This window comes from Lactuca saligna, chromosome 3 (genome assembly GCF_052625555.1).
Source record: "Lactuca saligna cultivar CGN05327 chromosome 3, ASM5262555v1, whole genome shotgun sequence".
NCBI classification, from domain to species: Eukaryota; Viridiplantae; Streptophyta; class Magnoliopsida; order Asterales; family Asteraceae; genus Lactuca; species Lactuca saligna.
The window spans coordinates 85,399,572-85,418,428 of NC_136419.1; the positions used below are offsets into that span (position 1 = coordinate 85,399,572).

At 36.7% G+C, this 18,857-nt stretch overlaps 1 protein-coding gene across 1 annotated transcript; it reads left to right on the plus strand.

The window, feature by feature from the left end:
• Positions 1-369: 369 nt before the first annotated feature.
• On the plus strand, positions 370-933 carry LOC145035742 (uncharacterized). Its single transcript, XM_078984242.1, has one exon. The coding sequence runs from the start codon at positions 370-372 to the stop codon at positions 931-933; it is 564 nt and encodes a 187-aa protein (XP_078840368.1).
• Positions 934-18,857: the final 17,924 nt, after the last annotated feature.

Below are 18,857 nucleotides of genomic sequence, written 5' to 3' on the forward strand. Positions count from 1 at the left end.
ACATGACCAAGAAGGTGTTTGATGTAGAGTTTTATTGGCCAACAATCTTCAAAGATGCTGCTACTTATGTGCGAGAGTGCGACTCCGGTCAAAGGTCGGAAAATATTTCTGCGAGGAATGAAATGCCACAAAAAAACATCCAAGTGTGTGAAGTGTTTGACGTATGTGGTGTAGATTTCATGGTGCCATTACCGTCATCTAGAGGGCATAAATACATCCTTGTGGCGGTAGACTATGTTTCCAAGTGGGCAAAAGCGCATGCGTTACCCACCAATGATGCACGGGTAGTTGTGAAATTCCTAAAAAGACTCTTTTTCTAGATTTAAAGTGCCAAAAGCACTAATAAGCGACAGGGGTACCCATTTTTCTATGGATCAACTAGCAAAGGTGTTACAAAAATATGGCGTACACTATAGGTTTTCAACACCATACCATCCAAAAACAAATGGGCAAACCAATATCACAAATATAGCACTTAAGAGAATCTTGGAAGGATCGGTGGGTAGTAATAGGAAAGATTGGGAGGATAAACTTGATGACGCACTTTGGGCATTATGGACTACACTCAAGACACCCATTGGAGCCATACCATATAGGTTAGTTAAAGGAAAAAATTGTCATCTACCGGTGGAACTCGAGTATAAAGCTTATTGGGCCATGAAGACATGCAATTTTGAACCAAGTGAGTTGTGTGCCAATCGGCTCTTGCAAATGAATGCCTTAGAGGAATTGAGGAATGAGTCATACACTAACTTGTTAATCTGTAAGGATAAGACAAAAATGTGGCATGATGCAAGGCTAAAAGGGAATAAGGAATTTGAAGATGGCCACAAAGTTCTCTTATACAATTCAAGGCTAAAGCTTTTTTGGGAAAATTATGCACTCGATGGTCCGGGCCTTGCAAGATTAAGAACGTATATCCTTATGGGGTGATTGAGCTATGAAACAAGGATGGGTAAAGTTTCAAAGTTAATGGGCATAAGGTTAAGAATTATGAAGAAGAAATACGGAGTGAAGATAAAATTGAAGAAGGCATGGATTTGGAGAAAGCCACCACAACATAGAGCGGGAAGGAATCCCGCTAAAGACTCCTAAAAAAGAAGTGATTGCGGGAGGCAACCCGTCATTTGAGTTTACTTTCTTTTCCCTTTTTCTTTCTTTTCATTTTCGTATTTTATTTCCTTTATTTTGTAGTATTTTGTTAGGATTTTCACTCTTAGTCTTCAAATATTTTGAAAACATATGTTCCTTGAGGACAAGCAAGGTTTGAGTGTGGTGTGTGGTGGAATTTTTTTTTTTTGAAAAAGTTAAATTTTTTGTTCAGAACCTTCAACTCGCCGAGTATGAGTTGTGTACTCGATGAGTTGATGCTAAAATTCGCGACTTTTGTTCAACATCCGTCTCTACTCGACGAGTTGAGTTTTATTACCGAAAATTTAAAAAAAATGATTTTTAAACTCAGTAAATGAGGATTTTAACCCTAAAAGGCAAATTCGGCAGTTTCTCAAACCATTGCAACCATTATCACCGTGTTTTTCCTCTCAAAGAACAAACTTTCATCTCTTCCAGTTTTACTCAAATTTCCACAAGAAAGGTAAGATTTTTAACACTCAATTCTATTAAAGTAAAGATTTTTATGACTATTATGTTTGATTTAGTTGAAAGAACCCCCAATTTTGAACTTGGCATAAATTCTAGGGTTTTAATTTTGAGCAAGTTAGGTTGTTTAATATGGTTTTTCTTATGGTTTAATACATGATATGGTATCCTAAACAAACCCTGGAATGATTTTAAGTTTATATGGTCGATTTGGCTTGAATCAGATCTGAATATTCGAAGTATTCAAAGAACTCGTCGAGTTGCTCATACAACTCGATGAGTTGTTTTTTTTCAAAATGCCCAGTTTCGGCTAAAATTTTATTTTTGACCTCTTTTGTTCCTTTTTTGGTCTCCTATGTTGTTTGTTTTGAAAAAAAATGAGGAGGGGTAGCAGAGGGCAACAAATTCAAAGAGACCAAGGGGATTTCCCTTCGTTTAACTTTCCTCAAGTGGTATCGAAAAGAACTTACGTTGATTGGAAAAACAATTTATAGAAATTGAAGACGAAAGAGTTCTATTTGGCAAATGAACTGAATCGGTCATGGTTGGAAGAATTTGGGTTGGTGGAAGCGATGAATCTGTATCTAACGAAAGTGTTTGTGAATCATGGGGTTAGGGTAACATGTTCTTCATGGAGGAGATTCTTTCAATTGTAAGAACCAATATATAGGGAATTATGCTTGGAGTTCTATGCTACAGTGAAATTTGGGGGTGGGGATGATTACTGTGACACACATGCTTTGACCTTTTGTCTTGGGGGAGAGTATCGGGAGTGCATCATGGCTGAACTAGCTTGAAGGATAAATTTGTATAGCCAATCAGAGGCAATGAGCGAAGCATTAAGTGTATTTCTAGATCACTATCATAGGAAATTTACAAAGGGGGTAAATGGAGCCAATTGGTGGAGTTCAATCGCCCAAGGAGTCTATACCCATCAGTCGCTCAAGAAGGAGATATCAAATCGCCGATCCATATGCTTATAAATTGATTCATCTCATGTTCCATTAAAATGAGAAAGGACGAAGACAAGGTCCCAAGCCTTGATTTGTTTTATTTGTGGAGCATCCTCACGCCAAACACTTTCTGCAACATACCTTATTGTTTAGCGAAGTATCTATCGGAGGGGGAGTCAAAGAAAGAAAGAATTCAAGGATTTGTGGGGGGATGTTTGTGACTAAATTGGCACGGTTGTATGGTATTTTTTAAAACAGGGCTGAGAATTTTCATAATGCAAATCCATTTAGCTTTCTTCCTTACAAGAGAACTAGATTTGATGATGATAATGGTGGAGGAAACATTTCAATTTCCGATGATGACGAGGTGGTGGAACCGGAGGGATCGGGAAGAAGAGTTCGGTATCAACCCGCACCCGTGTACGAGGACCTGACAGTGATTCTAGTTGAAGATGAGTTACCCATGGACCCCTAAAACTTATAAATGAGAGGATTTCAAGATGATTTAGCCCGTGGTGTAAATCACACCAACATACCATTGGAGTATATGATGGGTCAAATGCATATGCAACCCCCCGATTCTTTTCCTGCCTACCCTTATATTCAAAGTTAGGAGGAACGTTGGAGAGCGAGACAAGGTGGAGTAGGGGGAGTGGAGCCATAGGAGGAGACGAAGATGATGAGTGATTATTCTTTTTATTTGATTTGTGTTTTAGTGGTTGAGACAATTCTATTTTTATTTGTGTATTTTTGTTTGGTTGGTTTGATGGTTTTTAAAACTTGTAGTAATTGAAGTAGGAATTTCAATTTGAATATTTGTTTTTCCTTTGTTATTATGTAGTTTTGTGTTTTTGCTTTTTGCAGAATCTAGGGTGAGAGTTGATTTAAGAATTAAAGCGTGAGGGAATTAAAGTGAGGGGCCGGGTTGTTAGTGAGAGTAGTCGGGTTGTTAATAAGAGTAATTGAAGATTTGAATGATACTTTGAGTCTGATGTTTATAATTGTTAAAAAGGAGTCTCGTCACTAAAAAAATATAAGGAGGTTTATTAATTGAATACCCTTTTTGACCATAAAATCAGAACTGAACCAGAAAGAAGAAAATTCATGTTTAACACCTTAAACTTGTCGAGTGCATAACACCAACTCGACGAGTTCTAGAAGAAATTCATGTTTTTCTGCCTGAGTCACAATCAAAGTCGACGAGTCTTCACTTACAACTCGGCGATTTTCTCAGTCAAATTTCTTTCAATTTTTCGATTTGATTCAATTCAAGGCAGGCATTGGCTATATTTTTGAAGTCCATTTTTGAAGTTTTCCAAGAAGCTTTTTCCAGCATATTTGGAGCTGCCAACCACATGAGACATTTGACACCCAAGGCATGGATGAGCTGTTCCCATGCCAAAGTCAGCTAAAGATGGAGCTTAAAAAGAAGAATATCAACCTCGCAACTTCTATTCCAGGGGAGTTTGTCCCAATTCTCTCTAACTTTTATGTTCTTTATCATCCAAAACATGCAATAGGGACATTGCATAAATTAAGTGTCGGCTAGGGGGTTGATTACATTAGTTAAATTAGAATCTTAGGTATAGTTTTAAAAAAAAAATTACGTAAAAATTACTAGGGTTAAATTAGAAAATCATGGTATAAACAGTTAGGATTCCATGCTAGTATTATGTTTGATGATTCTATGACGACCTAAATTTTTAGTTGAGCCTATATACATTATTGTGCATTTGTGGCCCCCTTTATTCTAGTGAAATCATGGAAAAAAAACAACCTCTTTTAGTTTGAGGGACACAATATGTTTAACATTGTGTACCATAAATGTATCCAGGAAAGCTTCAGTAGTCATTGCAGATAAGACTAATGCTTTTAATCAATAAATGATGAAGTTAAATCCCTTTGTGTAAGCATATGTCTTTCTAGGTTTTTAGTTTGAGTGAGAAAAGTGTAGTATGAAAAAAAAAAAAGAGTGATGAAATGTTTGAAAGAATCTACAAGCTATGAAGAATGAAGAAATATTATGAAGAAAAGCTGCAAATTATTGAAGATTTAAGTTATCAAGTGTTTTTATATTTATCGTAATTTTCTTTTCTAGGTTATTTTTCTGTATGTGTACTTGAGGGTTTAACCAAATATTCCTTGAGGTTAAGAAAGTTTTATGCGGGTGGATTCGAAGGGATGCATAAAATAAACATTGTTCAGAAAAAGTGGGCGAGTGTTTATGATGATTGTGAGTATTTAGGGTTAGTGGGGTCCTTAGGAAAAATTTAGACATGTACAAATGCATGTGTTGTGATCTTGGCATAATGGTTGGGTTCGATTGGGATATTCTTATATGATATTGGTGTGCTAAAATTCAGTTTTGCTTGGGGGCAAGCAAAAGACAAGTGTAGGGTATTTTGATATGGCATATTTAATCATAAAATTCATACTTTATCTTAATTCTTTATGTTGATTTTATCTTAAATAATGAACAAAAGGTGCTTAATTAGTTTAAAATTTCATTTCTAACAAACACATGGTCGGATGTGAAAGGAATCAGATCTAGCAATTGGAATCTTAGAATTGGATTTTGAAGAAAGAGGATGAAAATAATGAAGAGCTCGGCGAGTTTGGTGTCCCAATTCGACGAGTAGAGATGAACATTCCCGATAAAATAATGCCTTTTTGTACACACGTTTTAACTAAAGAACTCGGAGAGGTTGGTCATAAAACTCGTTGAGTTGAGCCTATTTTCATAATCTATATATGGATTGTTTTCTTTCGAAAACCTAACTTTTTCTGGAGGATTTTAGCGACTTTTGGAGGCCAGAGAGGTTTTTAGAAGCCGTGATTCTCGACATTCCACTAGAGGCTTGGAATTGAAGAGATGTAAAGGCAAAATCATTAGTAATTTACTTAATTCTCTTGTTTACATTATGTATACATTGAATTTTGTTTTTATGATGTTATTTGCTAAAGTTATGGGCTTTAACTCCATACTTGTGCTTAGACTACATGATCTTATGAATATGGTTTGATTAGTAGCTTTGGATTATATTGATTTGGTTATTTATCTTGTTAAAATTGTTAAAAGATCCTTATGTTAATGATAATTATTTTCAGTTAATAACTAAGTTAATTGAGTTACGTGAACATCTTCTTGATTTCTTGAATCTTATAGTTTTGTGAAAACAAGATTGTATGCCTAGTTTTGTGACATAACCTAGGGTTAACTAGAAAATAAGTAAGTTAATGTATGAGCATATGTGATGACCAACCACATATGAGTTAATTGAATTAACCAATTTAGTTAACTAATATTACAAGTCTAAGTTGATTCAAACTAAACACTACGAAACATGTTAGTTTAATCACCTGGCCACTGTTTCAATTAGATTTTTTTGCTAAAGTATTGGTAATAGTGAACATGAACCTAATCATATTAGAAATTGGTAACCACTGATATATTAATCCATTGCGCTTTCCATGAATCAACCATAGAAATAAGTAAATCAAATCTAAACGGAAGTCTCTTTTATCTTATTCAATATTATTGTCTGTTGCTTCTCTTTTAGATGTTAATTGTCCTTTGTTTAAGTTTTTAGTAATTGCTTAAGTTTCTAGTCTTTTAAATATTTTTTTATTTAGATAATATTACTATTAATTTTAGTTGTTTACCGTTTCCTGTGTTCAATACCCTACTTGCCTGAACTAAACTACTTATCAATAGGTACACTACATTTCATGTGTTTGACTTTGTGTTTAAGTTAGTTGGGTTAAAACTAGTACAATCAATACATATCACATTCAAATCCTAATTGAAAAGGAACGAATTCAGCAGGAACTTCCCATTATGAAGGAATGGAATTGGTGTGTCCTCTATTCCACGCAATCATGATTCAAAAGAGGCAAGTTGCAATTAATGCAATGACAAGGATCATAGGAAATGAATTTTCCCTAAGTACTTTGAGTTGGTAAGTCAAATGTTTAACTCTACATGAAGTACATGTAAAATGAAACTCCAAATAGTTCCATTTCATGGTTCTTTAATGCACAATTTGTAAACCACATTTGGATGGCATTGGGAGATCGATGATTGAGGATTTCGAGCTTGTGCTTAATAATGGAGTTAGGTTTCAGCTAGTTATCTGTTATTACTCTTCGGAGATGTCTAGAAATCAAAATTCCATCTTATGTGTTGTATAAACATGAATTTCAATTTGCATTTGATAATGGAAATGTGACAATTCTAGTTCATAAAGATGATGGTTTTATGTCTAGGATAACTTCTTACAATTAACTTTCATAAAATTGTAGAGTTTGTTTCTAATAATAGCAGTAATGACTTAAAATTTGAATTTTCTAGTAGTGTAGATATGGTGGTGCTTGTGGCATGATCGCCTTGGCCACATAAGTAAGAATCACATCACTAAGCTCCAATTGGACCAGACTTGTAATAAGTCGACCTTGAGTTGGATGATGTATGTGAGTTTCGTATGTTGGCAAGATGACTGGTCACCATTTACATAAATAAGTAATAGAGATAAAGGATTACTAGAGCTTGTACACACTAATGCAGGTGGACCCATCAGATCCGCCACAAGGGATGTCATATACTGCTATATCATATCTATTCATGGTTTCAGTAGATGCGGTTATTTTTTTATGATTAAGAATAATTATGTTACCTTGAAAATTTTCAAATAGTATCATAATAATGTAGGGAATCAATAGGGCATGAAGATAAATGTTCTTTAATCTGAAACGAAAAGAGAATGCATTAGTATTAGGTTCTACTATCATCTTAGAGATTGTGGAAATATTTCCATAATTGGATTCTCTAAGGACATCATAGTTTAATGATGTTACTAAAAGGGGAGTCAAATGCTATATGGTTCGATCTATGATAAATCGTGCTTCGCTACCATTGCCAAATTTTTGGGAATATACACTTGAAATAGTAGAGCATATTTTTTTAACTTTGTAACAAACTAAGTAGGTTTGAAAAATAACTCATGAAATGTGGAATTTTAAATTTCTCTCACATTCAGATCTGGTGTTGTGAGTTCTTTTGTTAGACAAGAAACTAGTGACCAACTTGAATCGAGATCTATGAAAGGTTACTGTAAGTCCCAAATCTGCTTGACGTATCAATCAGATCCGACTGATGGCGCAGAATCCCAATCAATCGAATGTTGCCAGATCAAAATAAGAAGAAGTAGAAGAAGAATAAGATGAACAGTTTTCGTTCCTAGATGGAAAATTACAATTGTCTAGAAAAGCAAAGTATACAGAAAATTTTAGACCCAACAATCTCCCCCTTCGTTTATAGCTTTCTTTTCTAATTGACCCAACAAACTCCCCCTAAAAAGTAGCTGGCTTTTCTTGTTAATCTTCAGTTGGAGCTTGGCTTCAGCATTAACCTTTAAATTATACACAACTTCAAGATGAACTAGATGAATCTTCAATAAAAGACTTCATCTTGAGCAATTAGGCATTTCTTCAAAATTTTACTCTGAATGCACGTTGGGTGTGGAGGTTTCATGTAAAGATTCTTGAAAAATGGCGCTTTCAACTTGAGAATCTTCAGAGAGAACAAGAGAGAGAGAGAGAGAGAGAGAGAGCCAATCTTATGGATCACTTCAGCAGGTTCATAAATAACAACAAACTGATTGAGGAGGCTTCAACGCAATCTGTCACATTATCTTTATGTACAGGTTCACCTTTCTTCTGGGGTTGGATGATTGTATGTTGGAAGAATAATCTTCATTTCTTGTTCCTTCGAATGAGAATTCTTCGATGATCATGGATGAAGCCATGGCTCAGAAATTCTTGATATAATCTCCATGAGTATCATCTACATCTGAATTCACTTTTCAAGAAAAAAAGAAATTTGAGATAAAAACAAAACTAAGAGACACTCAGCACACAATAAATTTTGTATCTTTTAAATTTTTCTGAAAAAAATAAAAGCAGAAACAAAATATTTTTGGGTTTTTGATTTTTCTGAACAAAAAACAAAACAGAAATAACACTATTTTTGGATTTTTGGTTTTTAAAAATTTTAATTCTCCCCTATTTTGTTCACAAAGGAAAACTATGAAAAAATTTAATAAAAACAAAAATATTTGGGATCAAAGTTGTCAGAAAATCCAATATCGTTTATCAGCACACATCTGCATGTTTAGATCTGGTCAATCACCGGTATTGTGGTCCACTTAAACACAAATGATATTGACAATTTGGACAGATTATAAGTGAGAAGTCATTGTGATATATATTCCTAAATGGACCATTTAGCTGACGACGGCCAAGGATATTGTTGTCCACTTAAATTAAGCAGCGAGATCTATAGACAACCTATTAAATGGTTCAATTTTAGATGCAGTAGAACGTGTTCCCCACTTCCCGACATACCCCGATAGTTAAAAACTTCCAAAGAACTCCTTACTTTAGGTGAGTATTCAATCATTAAGAAAGAATTCAGAAATATAAATGCATATGTCGTATCCCAGGTCGGATGTTTTCCAATCACACAGAGGGAACAACATATGACTAACATAGATAGAGGGATAGAGAGATAATAGGGTGCATATGTTGTGTCCTAGGTCGGATCTTCTGATCATGTAGAGGAGACAACATATGACTAACAGATAGAAAGAATTTTATAGATATGGATATGCATAGAGATAGAGTTGAATATGTTGTATTCCAGGTCGGACGTGTTCCAATCACACAAAGGAAGCAACATATGACTGACAGATAGAAAGCAAGGAATAATTTCCTACAAGCCTACATTTTCAAAACCCCCCAGTCGCCCTATCAATACCGGAATTAAGGACATAAGTCTATACATCAAGGAAAAGTTAAGCCACAGTTCTAGATGTGTATTAATCTAGTGTATCCCGTGGGTTACCGTGTTCATCTCACTGCTCAATCTACCCGATCGTCATATGGTCAGTCTAAACAATCCTATCTAAATCCACACTGTCAAATCCTTCGTGCCTACCAACACATTGAACACAGAGTCTAGACAATTCAGATTCGGTACCTTACATTGCTTTAGATTTCCCATTATCAGTGTTAGATAAACTCAGGAGTATCGAGAATAAAACTCAAATAATCCCTACAAACGAAAAACTATAAGAAAATAAAAGATTGTATTCAAAATGAATCAGTGTTAGATAAACTCAGGAGTATCGAGAATAAAACTCAAAACGTAAGTCACCGATTGAATTTACGTCTAGAAGGTCATGTATAATCTAAGAACAAATCCGAAAATTCTTCATGTCATTTAGCACTAACCCTATGTGTGAACCCTTCCTTTATTCCATTCCCACAAAGGACACATACTCTCAAATAAAGTTCTGAGTGTTGCACAATTGAGAGACGCCACCTATAATGTACCTGGAACAGCCACTATCAACAAACCGAAGTCTGATGATATGCCTTCATAGCTGTTCCGACACAGATCGGGATCAGTTGGTGTTTGGAACCTAGTCCATTTTGAAACTTGGTTGACCTTTGTCATCTCTTCAAGGAACTCTCTCCGACTACATATCCTGCTTATCACAAACAAAATATGAAGAAATATTAGAGTCATTAGGTGATTTGGGAGATTGAACCTTTGGTATCCATCTGTAGTTGGCTTTAACCCATTTCTTTTTCGTTTCGATGGATGCCTTATCACTCGCTTTTGAACTCGAAGCCGATCGCCGATATGAATTTGATCTAATTGATCTTGGTTTCACTGGAGCATCTCTTGGATTGGACTTCTTGGCCGGCGATCTCTTCTTGTTCTTGGGATTCAGATTCTTGGCCTTCTGTACATTCCAGTCACCATTGTGCGATTGTGACCTCGAATGATTTTTTTGGAGAATCTCCCACTTTGCGTGTTCTACCAGCCTTGTGCATAGTAGGGAACATATGGGCGATTTGGATAATTTCTGGCAATGTGGCTAGGTGTTCCACAGTGAAAACATGTCTTTTTCTTCACGTAGGAATTGTTTCTTTCTGCCCCTGGTGGCGTAACCTTGCCTTGTCTCTGATTGTTCCCACAAACACACTTGCAACAGGCGCTCTGTTTAGCTTGAATTGGTGGCTTGTATTTACCAATAGCAAGTTGATTTGAAGCAACAGAATCAGAGTTCAAGGAGTTGGTTGTTTGTTCAATAGTGTTCTCCTTGTTCTAATCTTCTACCATTTTACCTGCACATGAAGTAGAAACATTATTATTTTTCGTCTCAACACCCTTAGTTTGCCCTGATTGTTCAGTCTTAACTGAAACTGGTGCACGGGGTTGGTCATACTGAGCATGTGTCTCTACCTCATTCGTTTCAAGGGGTGGGTTATAGTTGTCATTAAGGGAGGTGGAACACTGTGATACCCTAACCCCTTATATTGATTATCTTTAAATTTTAATTCTTTTTCAATCATGGATGCAGCTACCTGACTTGACCCATCATATTTTCTAAAATTAAAATCTACATTTTTAAACTTATTTTTCAAAGAGTCAAGCTCAACCATAAAGTTAGCAAGCTGTTCATTAGCATATTTATAATTCGAACATTTGTTGCTATATTCTTCTTCAAGTTTTTAGAAGTCCTTTGTTTTGGCGTCTAGTTGTTCTTTTAAGGGTTTTTGACCTTTCCTAAGAGTATATCCTTCATATTTAAGGTCCCCATTTTCTTTTTTTAGCATATCGATTTGTTCACGAAGAAATTTGATCGTAGCTTTACATGATGGAGTACATGAAACTTCATTTATCGGGATGCCTGAAGAACTCATTGTTTACAAAAAAAAATCCCTTTGACTAAAAACTCAAAAGTCAACCTTAAAAGTCAAATTTAAAAAGTCAAACCAAAAAGCTAAATGTGAAAATTTGAATGTTCAACGAGAAAGTCAAAGGTGAAACTTGAAAGTCAAAGTCAAAATTTAAGGTCAAAAGCCAAAAATTAAAAACTAAATTTTTTCGTTGAAAATGAAATTTAAAAATAAAAAGAAGTTGATTTTTGGGTTAAAAGTGTTAAAATTGCGAAATTAGGAACCGAGAAAGTGAATCCTTTTGAATTATATCGCGAAGGTTTGGAACAAGATGCTCGCTAGATGAGTTGCTAAGGCATTGGAATGATGATGCAGGGGACCAGGATTCAAAACCTGGAAACCCCAATTTTTTTGAATAAACCCTGATGCGAGGATAACGCGTGCATGCGTGCGAGGATGCTGGCCGAGAACGTCTTAAGCTGAACCGTGAATGCTTCTTGGTCGTATATGAGCCTGGGACCGTAAACCCACTGATGGCCGTGAAAGCACTGAGGGCCATGAAAACTCCAATGACCATGAACCCTTCTTCCCAGCCATGAATAGTGCTTCGGTGGCCGAGAAACCTTCAGCGTTTCGTGAAAAAAATGACGTTTTTCACCGTTTTTGCTCCAAAACTCGTTTTTAAGAAACATGAAAAGAACAAACCCCTATTTTTCCAAGAACTATCAAAAAATGTAAAAATCCTTCAAAAATAAGATCAAAATGCTCAATATCTGGCCAAATTGATTGATACTTGAAGCTCTGATACTAACTGTATGTCCCAAATCTGCTTGACATATCAATCAGATCTGACTGATGGTGCGGAATCCTAATCAATCGGATGTTTCCAGATTAAATAAGAAGAAGGAGAAGAGGAATAAGATAAACCTAATGTATTGATGATATGAATGAAGATCCTTACAAGAGATTCACACACACACACACACACACTCTATTCTTCTCTCTAGTTTCTCTCTATCACACCTTGAGTTTCACACACTTAAGCTCCTTTCTGACCGTTCACTCCTCACCCACCTAACATCTATTTATATGGAACATGGGTCGAGAACAAGTTCACGACCGTGAACCAGTTCACAGCCGTAAACACTCACCTCGGCTGTGAATAGTTTTTGGTCCTAGACAGAAAATTACAATTGTCTAGAAAAGCAAAGTATAAACCAAATTTTAGACCCAATAGTTACATTGTCGAGTATTCACTAAAGACTTATGATATATATGATGCTCAAAGGGAGTGTTTCTTGAGAGAAAGAACATATACATATAAAGAAATCAGTGGGATTCCTTTTAATGTTTGAGAAATTCGAGATATGACCGGCAATGAACCTATAGTTGGCACTAGCTCTCAACCTAAGGTTGAAATACCAATTGAGTCAAATGACATTGCCTTACCTCTTCACAAGATATAGTATAGTTAGTGCACCTCCAAACATTTATGAGTATCATATAACTGTGGAACGAGATACATTGATTAGTGATAAAACATTGTTGATTTTGGATAAGCCTAATAACTACTAGGAAGAAATAGTGTACCTTATGGTTGCCATTAGAAGAGTCTAAGGATAGCGAAATTCAATCCATGAAAGGTAAATGATTTTAAAATTGGTTGATCGAAAGCCTACTCTTATGACAGTGGTTTGTGATTAGATCTTTAATGTAAAGGCTAACATGGATTGGAATGTACACGTATTCAAAGCTAGTATAGTGGAATGGAGTTTCTCTCAGACTCAAGAAATTGGTTACGAGGAAAAATTCTTCTTAATACCTCAGAAAGATATGTTTGGTTATTTGTTACCATTGTTTCTTTCTTTGATATAAGATATGGTAAAGTGGGCGTTTAAACGAATTTCTAGAATAGGAAACTTTCTAAAGGTATATGAGATGTCCTGAAAGGATTTAAGCTTATAACAGTAGTCAATTAAGTGTGTAAGCTTGAAAAATATGTTAATAGATTTAATTAAGCATCACGTAGCAAGAAATCTGTTCTTCTATAAGGAAGTCAAAGAGTGTTGTCTATATAGAAGTTCATATTATTCTTGAGTACATGTTAAAGCTACTTGGAGAGTCGTTGTCTTTCTGGTATTGCTTGTTGATGACAATACCGCTCATAGGAAACATTTCCCTAAGGTGCAAGGTGCAAAAGCTCAGGAATTATTTTGCTTTGATGGATATGGGAAATGATATTAATTCTTGGTCTTTGGATCTAAAAGGTTAAATTAAAATGGTTAATATGATTCGATCAAAGAACAATATGTTGAAAGGTTTCAACAAGGAAAATTCTAAAGGGATTATTCATATGCGTCATAGCAAGGACTTAAGCGAATCTCAAAGTCTTATGTTCTAGTCATGGATATGATAGAATGAATTAAGTCTCATATGATTCGGATATAAGATCAGCCATGAATCTTATGACTTGTGCTTACTCTGATGTCTCAGATGGTGTTAACATATCCCTCCATGAATACGTTAAAGATAACTGAGTGATGATCTAAAGGATGACCTAGTTAACAGTCGTTACCCATCATAAGTGCTAGGTTTGGTCCCTCGCCCTCGCTGCCTCTCTCTTAGACCGCAGTGCTCTAGCGCCAAAGTCTAATTCAGAACGAGAGGCTCCTATCCATAATATGGAAAAACAATACCAACCACTCCCAGAGCGACAAGTGTAGCGCTTAGAGTGCCGCTCTTTGGCGGTTCTGCACCAATAACAGATAACCACGCACAATCCACCAGTAGGATGCCTCTACGTCCTGATGGCCCAAATAAGACCAGAGGTATTATCTGGGACATGCTTCCTTAACTACATGTATAAAAGGAACTATTCTTCTCTAGAATAAGGGATAACCTCTTTCTCTATTTCAAGCTAAAACCTAATTCTCTCATCCAATTACTGACTAGACTGTAGGAGTCTCGTTCTTAGCCCCCCTCCCAAATGAGGACTGACATCGGTTCTTTCTTTGCTCTGATTCTCAGGCTTAACTCAGGTGAAACCACCATAAATAACATTAAGCTCGAAGACATATCACAACATTTAGTGTCATCCAGGGGTATATACATAGTTACACAACCTTAAAATGACCTTAGACAGCGACCATAACAAGAAAGGCACCTGCGGCGTCCGTGGAGGAGAAATGATCCCACTCAGATCAATGATGTCGCTCGATGGCACACAACCATATACCTTAGATGGACAAGCCTCTACCCATACACCAACAACACATATGCTAGGACTAATAAAGAAAACCATAGCAGTAGCAATCGCCACCCTATGGAAACTGTTACCCGTCACAACAAAGCATCCGGTCACAACCACGATAGCAACGCCTCAGTCGACAGTGAATTAGCAGTCACAACCATTGGTTTCTCAGTCGCAACCACCGACCAAATAGTCATAGTTATTGACTCAGCAATCGTAACCGGTGGTTTTTCAGCCAAAACTGCAACCACAGTAGGTGGGACGAGCAGTTGGTTCCCATGGACCATGTTTTCCTCAGCACAACACTTAAAGTCAAGCTATAAGTTCTCCCCGATAGTATGCGTGCCGCATATAGATTTTTCTGTGCAATAGGCATCATAGTTCAACCCCTGTATAAACCAACCCCAGGAAACCTTTCCTCAAGCACACAACGTTGCTAAGATAGAAAAAAGACAGATAGCAATGAAGATCTTCGACACCAGAAATAACCTGAGGCCCAAACTTGATATCGATACGGATAACATTCGGGTTCAAAAGATAATAGCAAACACCAGGATTCCAAGAATGAGGTCCTTACCATCAAGAGATCATACAAAAGGTACGAGCGTTGTGAGATCGACGATGGTATAAAGGTACTATATAGAATCCTCCTAAGCATCAACTTCTTATTAGAGGACTCGATGCCACATAACTGGAACCCCATGGATCCGCTCTTAATTACTTCCTGTATATAACAAAACCAAATCCACCACATATATATAGATCATGACAGTAGCACTTACATCCTTTATGAGCACTGCTTCCGACAATTATCGAGTTCCTGGAATGAGGACTTTAAACCGCTGACCAGCGACCCACTGATTGGTTTCACATGACACAACCTATAGCTATTGGGCACCATACACCTCCCACTCATGCTAGTTAACCATGAAGAAAGGGAGATTGTAACACCCTGACTCTTCGGTGATAACTTTATAGCTTTAATTTTCATAAATTGCAGCTACGAGTTGGAAGCCCTAACTCGTCGCGTAGAAGTGGGTTGGCCCACTTGTTTAAGTGACCTACTCACCGAGCCCAAGATAGGACTCGACTAGTAGGAGTTGGAGGATGAAACCCTAATTTTTGGGGTTTTGCACGCTATTTAAAGGATCATAAATTTCCTTCAGCCCCTTTACAACCTCTTGATATTCCAGCAAACCCAACTCCGTGTGTGTGCTTCATTCTTGTGTGTTTTAAGCTTTGGAAGGTGGATCTTTGTAAGAAGAGCCTGGAGAGCAAGTGACTAGAAGCAAGGAAGATGTAGGGATCTGATCTCTACCTCAGTTGGCATCTTTTGGAAGGTATGAAGTCGTTACCTTGACCTCGTTTCATTCTAGGTCGCATTTGGTTAAATATTAGGGCTTTTCTAGCATAATAGGAAGCCATTGTTGGGTATAAGCTAAGATCTAAAGTTGTAACTTAAGATTTGGACTCTCTTTGGTCCCTAAGGCCATAAAGCTTTCAGCTTTATCAAGTGTGAATCTCTCCTCAAGTGTAAAACTCCATTACAATCTTGGTTTTGTCATTATAAGACTTTAGAGCCTTGCATGCAAGTAAAGTTTGCAACTTTATGTCATAAACATGCCTTGGGAAGCTGGATCTGTAATATGGAACATTAAGATGGCTTAATAAGAATCTCTATGGATATGGACTGAAGGGACTCGGCGAGTTACATGGTTAACTCGGTGAGTCCGATAAACATTATCGTGGGCCCAGCGAGTTAGTAAGGTGAATCGAAGAGCCAGCTACGGTTTTCCCGAAGTTTGGCACGCATGAACTCGGTGGGTTGCAGAGAAACTCGATGAGTCAGTGGGGGTTTTCATGACTACTCGAGTAATGGAAGGGCTCAACGAGTCAGTGACTGCACTCGACGAGTCGGGTCAACATGGACTGTTGACCTTGATCGTTGAATTTAACTTTGATCAAGGGTTGACTATCTGACTTCTGGGGAATTTTGGGAAATTGGAAATTCACAAGTATGGTTCTATGGTGCACATAGGTGGTGGAGTTTGTGCCGGTGATCCGAGAGTTTGAGCTTATCTTTTGAGTCGACTGTTGCAAAGTGAGTTATCCTCACTATATGAACAGGGTCTTAGGCACCAAGGTCGGCCCTTTGTGGATTGTATCCGATTATGGCATGATGTATTTATTGATATCATCCTGGTAGTTAGGATGGTGACATGCTTCTGATTTGTGACCTGGTTAGGTCAGTGTCCTATTTATAGGATGATGCTATGTTAGTGATTGGTTAGGTCTGTATCCCGGTTTGGGATGTTGCTATGAGTAGTGATCTATTAGATCGATTTGACTGTTATATTATATGAGGTAGCGTATGATATTTTTGTGCACATGTTTGGTTGATTGGGGTTAGGTTGTGGCGGTCCTACTTTGTGTTGTAGGACAACATACCCAACGAGCGGTCCAGATAGGCTGTAAGCCCTGCGAGGCGGTCCAGTCATGCCGAAGGCTCAAGAGCGGTCCAGATAGGCTGCAGGACCTATGAGGAAGTCCAGTCAGGCTGAAAGCTTATTATGCATGTTGTTGTGAATTTGTTGATATGATATGATTATGGTTATATAAGGTTGGTATTTTGGGGGAACTCACTAAGCTTCCGAGCTTACATTTATTGATTATTGTTTTAGGTACTTCTGGTGATCTCGGGAAGGCGAAGGCATGATCGTACTACTCCTCCTGATGTTATGATTTTATGATTTGATACTGGGATACTCTGATATTATTATTTTGAAAAGAAAGATTGTAATGTTAAATGGTTTTAAGTGTTTTGAAAAAGTTTAAATTTGGCATGATTTTTATGGGTGTTACAAGTTGGCATCAGAGACTTGGTTGAGTTAATTGGAGGAACATTTTTGGGAATCCAGTCTCAAACCGAGGTAAGATTTTCAAAATAAAATTTAAAATGTTTTTCAAAATGAGAAGAAGGAGGATGCAGGGTGTACGATCTGCCGGAAGCAGTAAGTAGACCACGAAATACCATATGTTTATTTGATATTGTGATATGTTAGAACAACATGCTAGCACTACTAGAAAAACATCCTTTCACGAAGCTCATTGCGCGTCGTAAAAGGCTCAGACGACGCGCAAATGCGCGTCAAGGAAGGCCCTGTCATAAAGAAAGACAACGCGCATTTTCGACGCTCATTTACGACGCGCAATTAGGACGCGCGTTTACGACACGCAATGCGTATCAAGGAAGGCCCTGTCATAAAGGAAGACGACACGCATTCGTGTGTCGTAACCTTAGGACGCACATGTTAATGACACGCAATGCGTATCAAGAAAGTCCCTGTCAAGAAAGGTCATGTCATAAATGAAGATGACACGTATTTTTGGGTATCATAATTTTAAATGTTTAAAAAAAATTATTTATAGATTTACTAATTTTCAAATTAAATAATACATTAAAAATCTCATAATACAAAATAAAATACCATAAATAACAAAGATAATTCATTTCACTAATATGTTAAATACAAATAATTATTCCAAAAGTGAGTAAATGTTATAAAAAAATGAACTCATTTATATACAATTGCATCATCTAGCTTACTATGTGCCAACAAATCTCTGTGTGTTTACTTTTGCTTGAGTCTCGTTTCCTCCAAAGCTTCTAGCCATGCTAAAATATGATATCTTGAGTCTCATTTCAAGAACCAAAATCACCTTCAATTCACTTAACAAAAAACATGATATCTACAACATGTGCAATTTCACTCCAGTTTGCAGGATCTCTTAGTCTGTCTAAAACTTTTCTGCAATTCACTTAACAAAAAACATGCAATGTCTCTTAATTAATGTGGGAGATTAAAAATTAATTAATGTTGCATTGATTGTGGGAAAAAGGGTATTGCTGAATCAAACAGATCTTAGGGCATTTTATTTTTTCCATTAAGTGTTGAATATGATTAATGATGTATGTTTGGAGTTAGTGTTGTATACATAAGACGATCTCTTTTTTAGACTGCATGAATTGCCTGAATGTGAGTAAATGACAATTTTACCCTTCTATGTGACACTTACCTACTGTCTGTTATTGTGTGTAAATTCTAGGCCTTAAAATTGAATATGGGGCAAACAGTAAAGTGTGTATGTATTAAGTAAAAAAGAAACGCCCCTATAAATCAATGACAAACAAACATAATTCAATCAATTTTTTATAAATTATTACCTTCCATGAACAGCAATAGCAGAAACCCCAGTTTTTTCAATTCGTCTGGCCAATTCTACATATCTCCAGTTGAGTTCAAGAG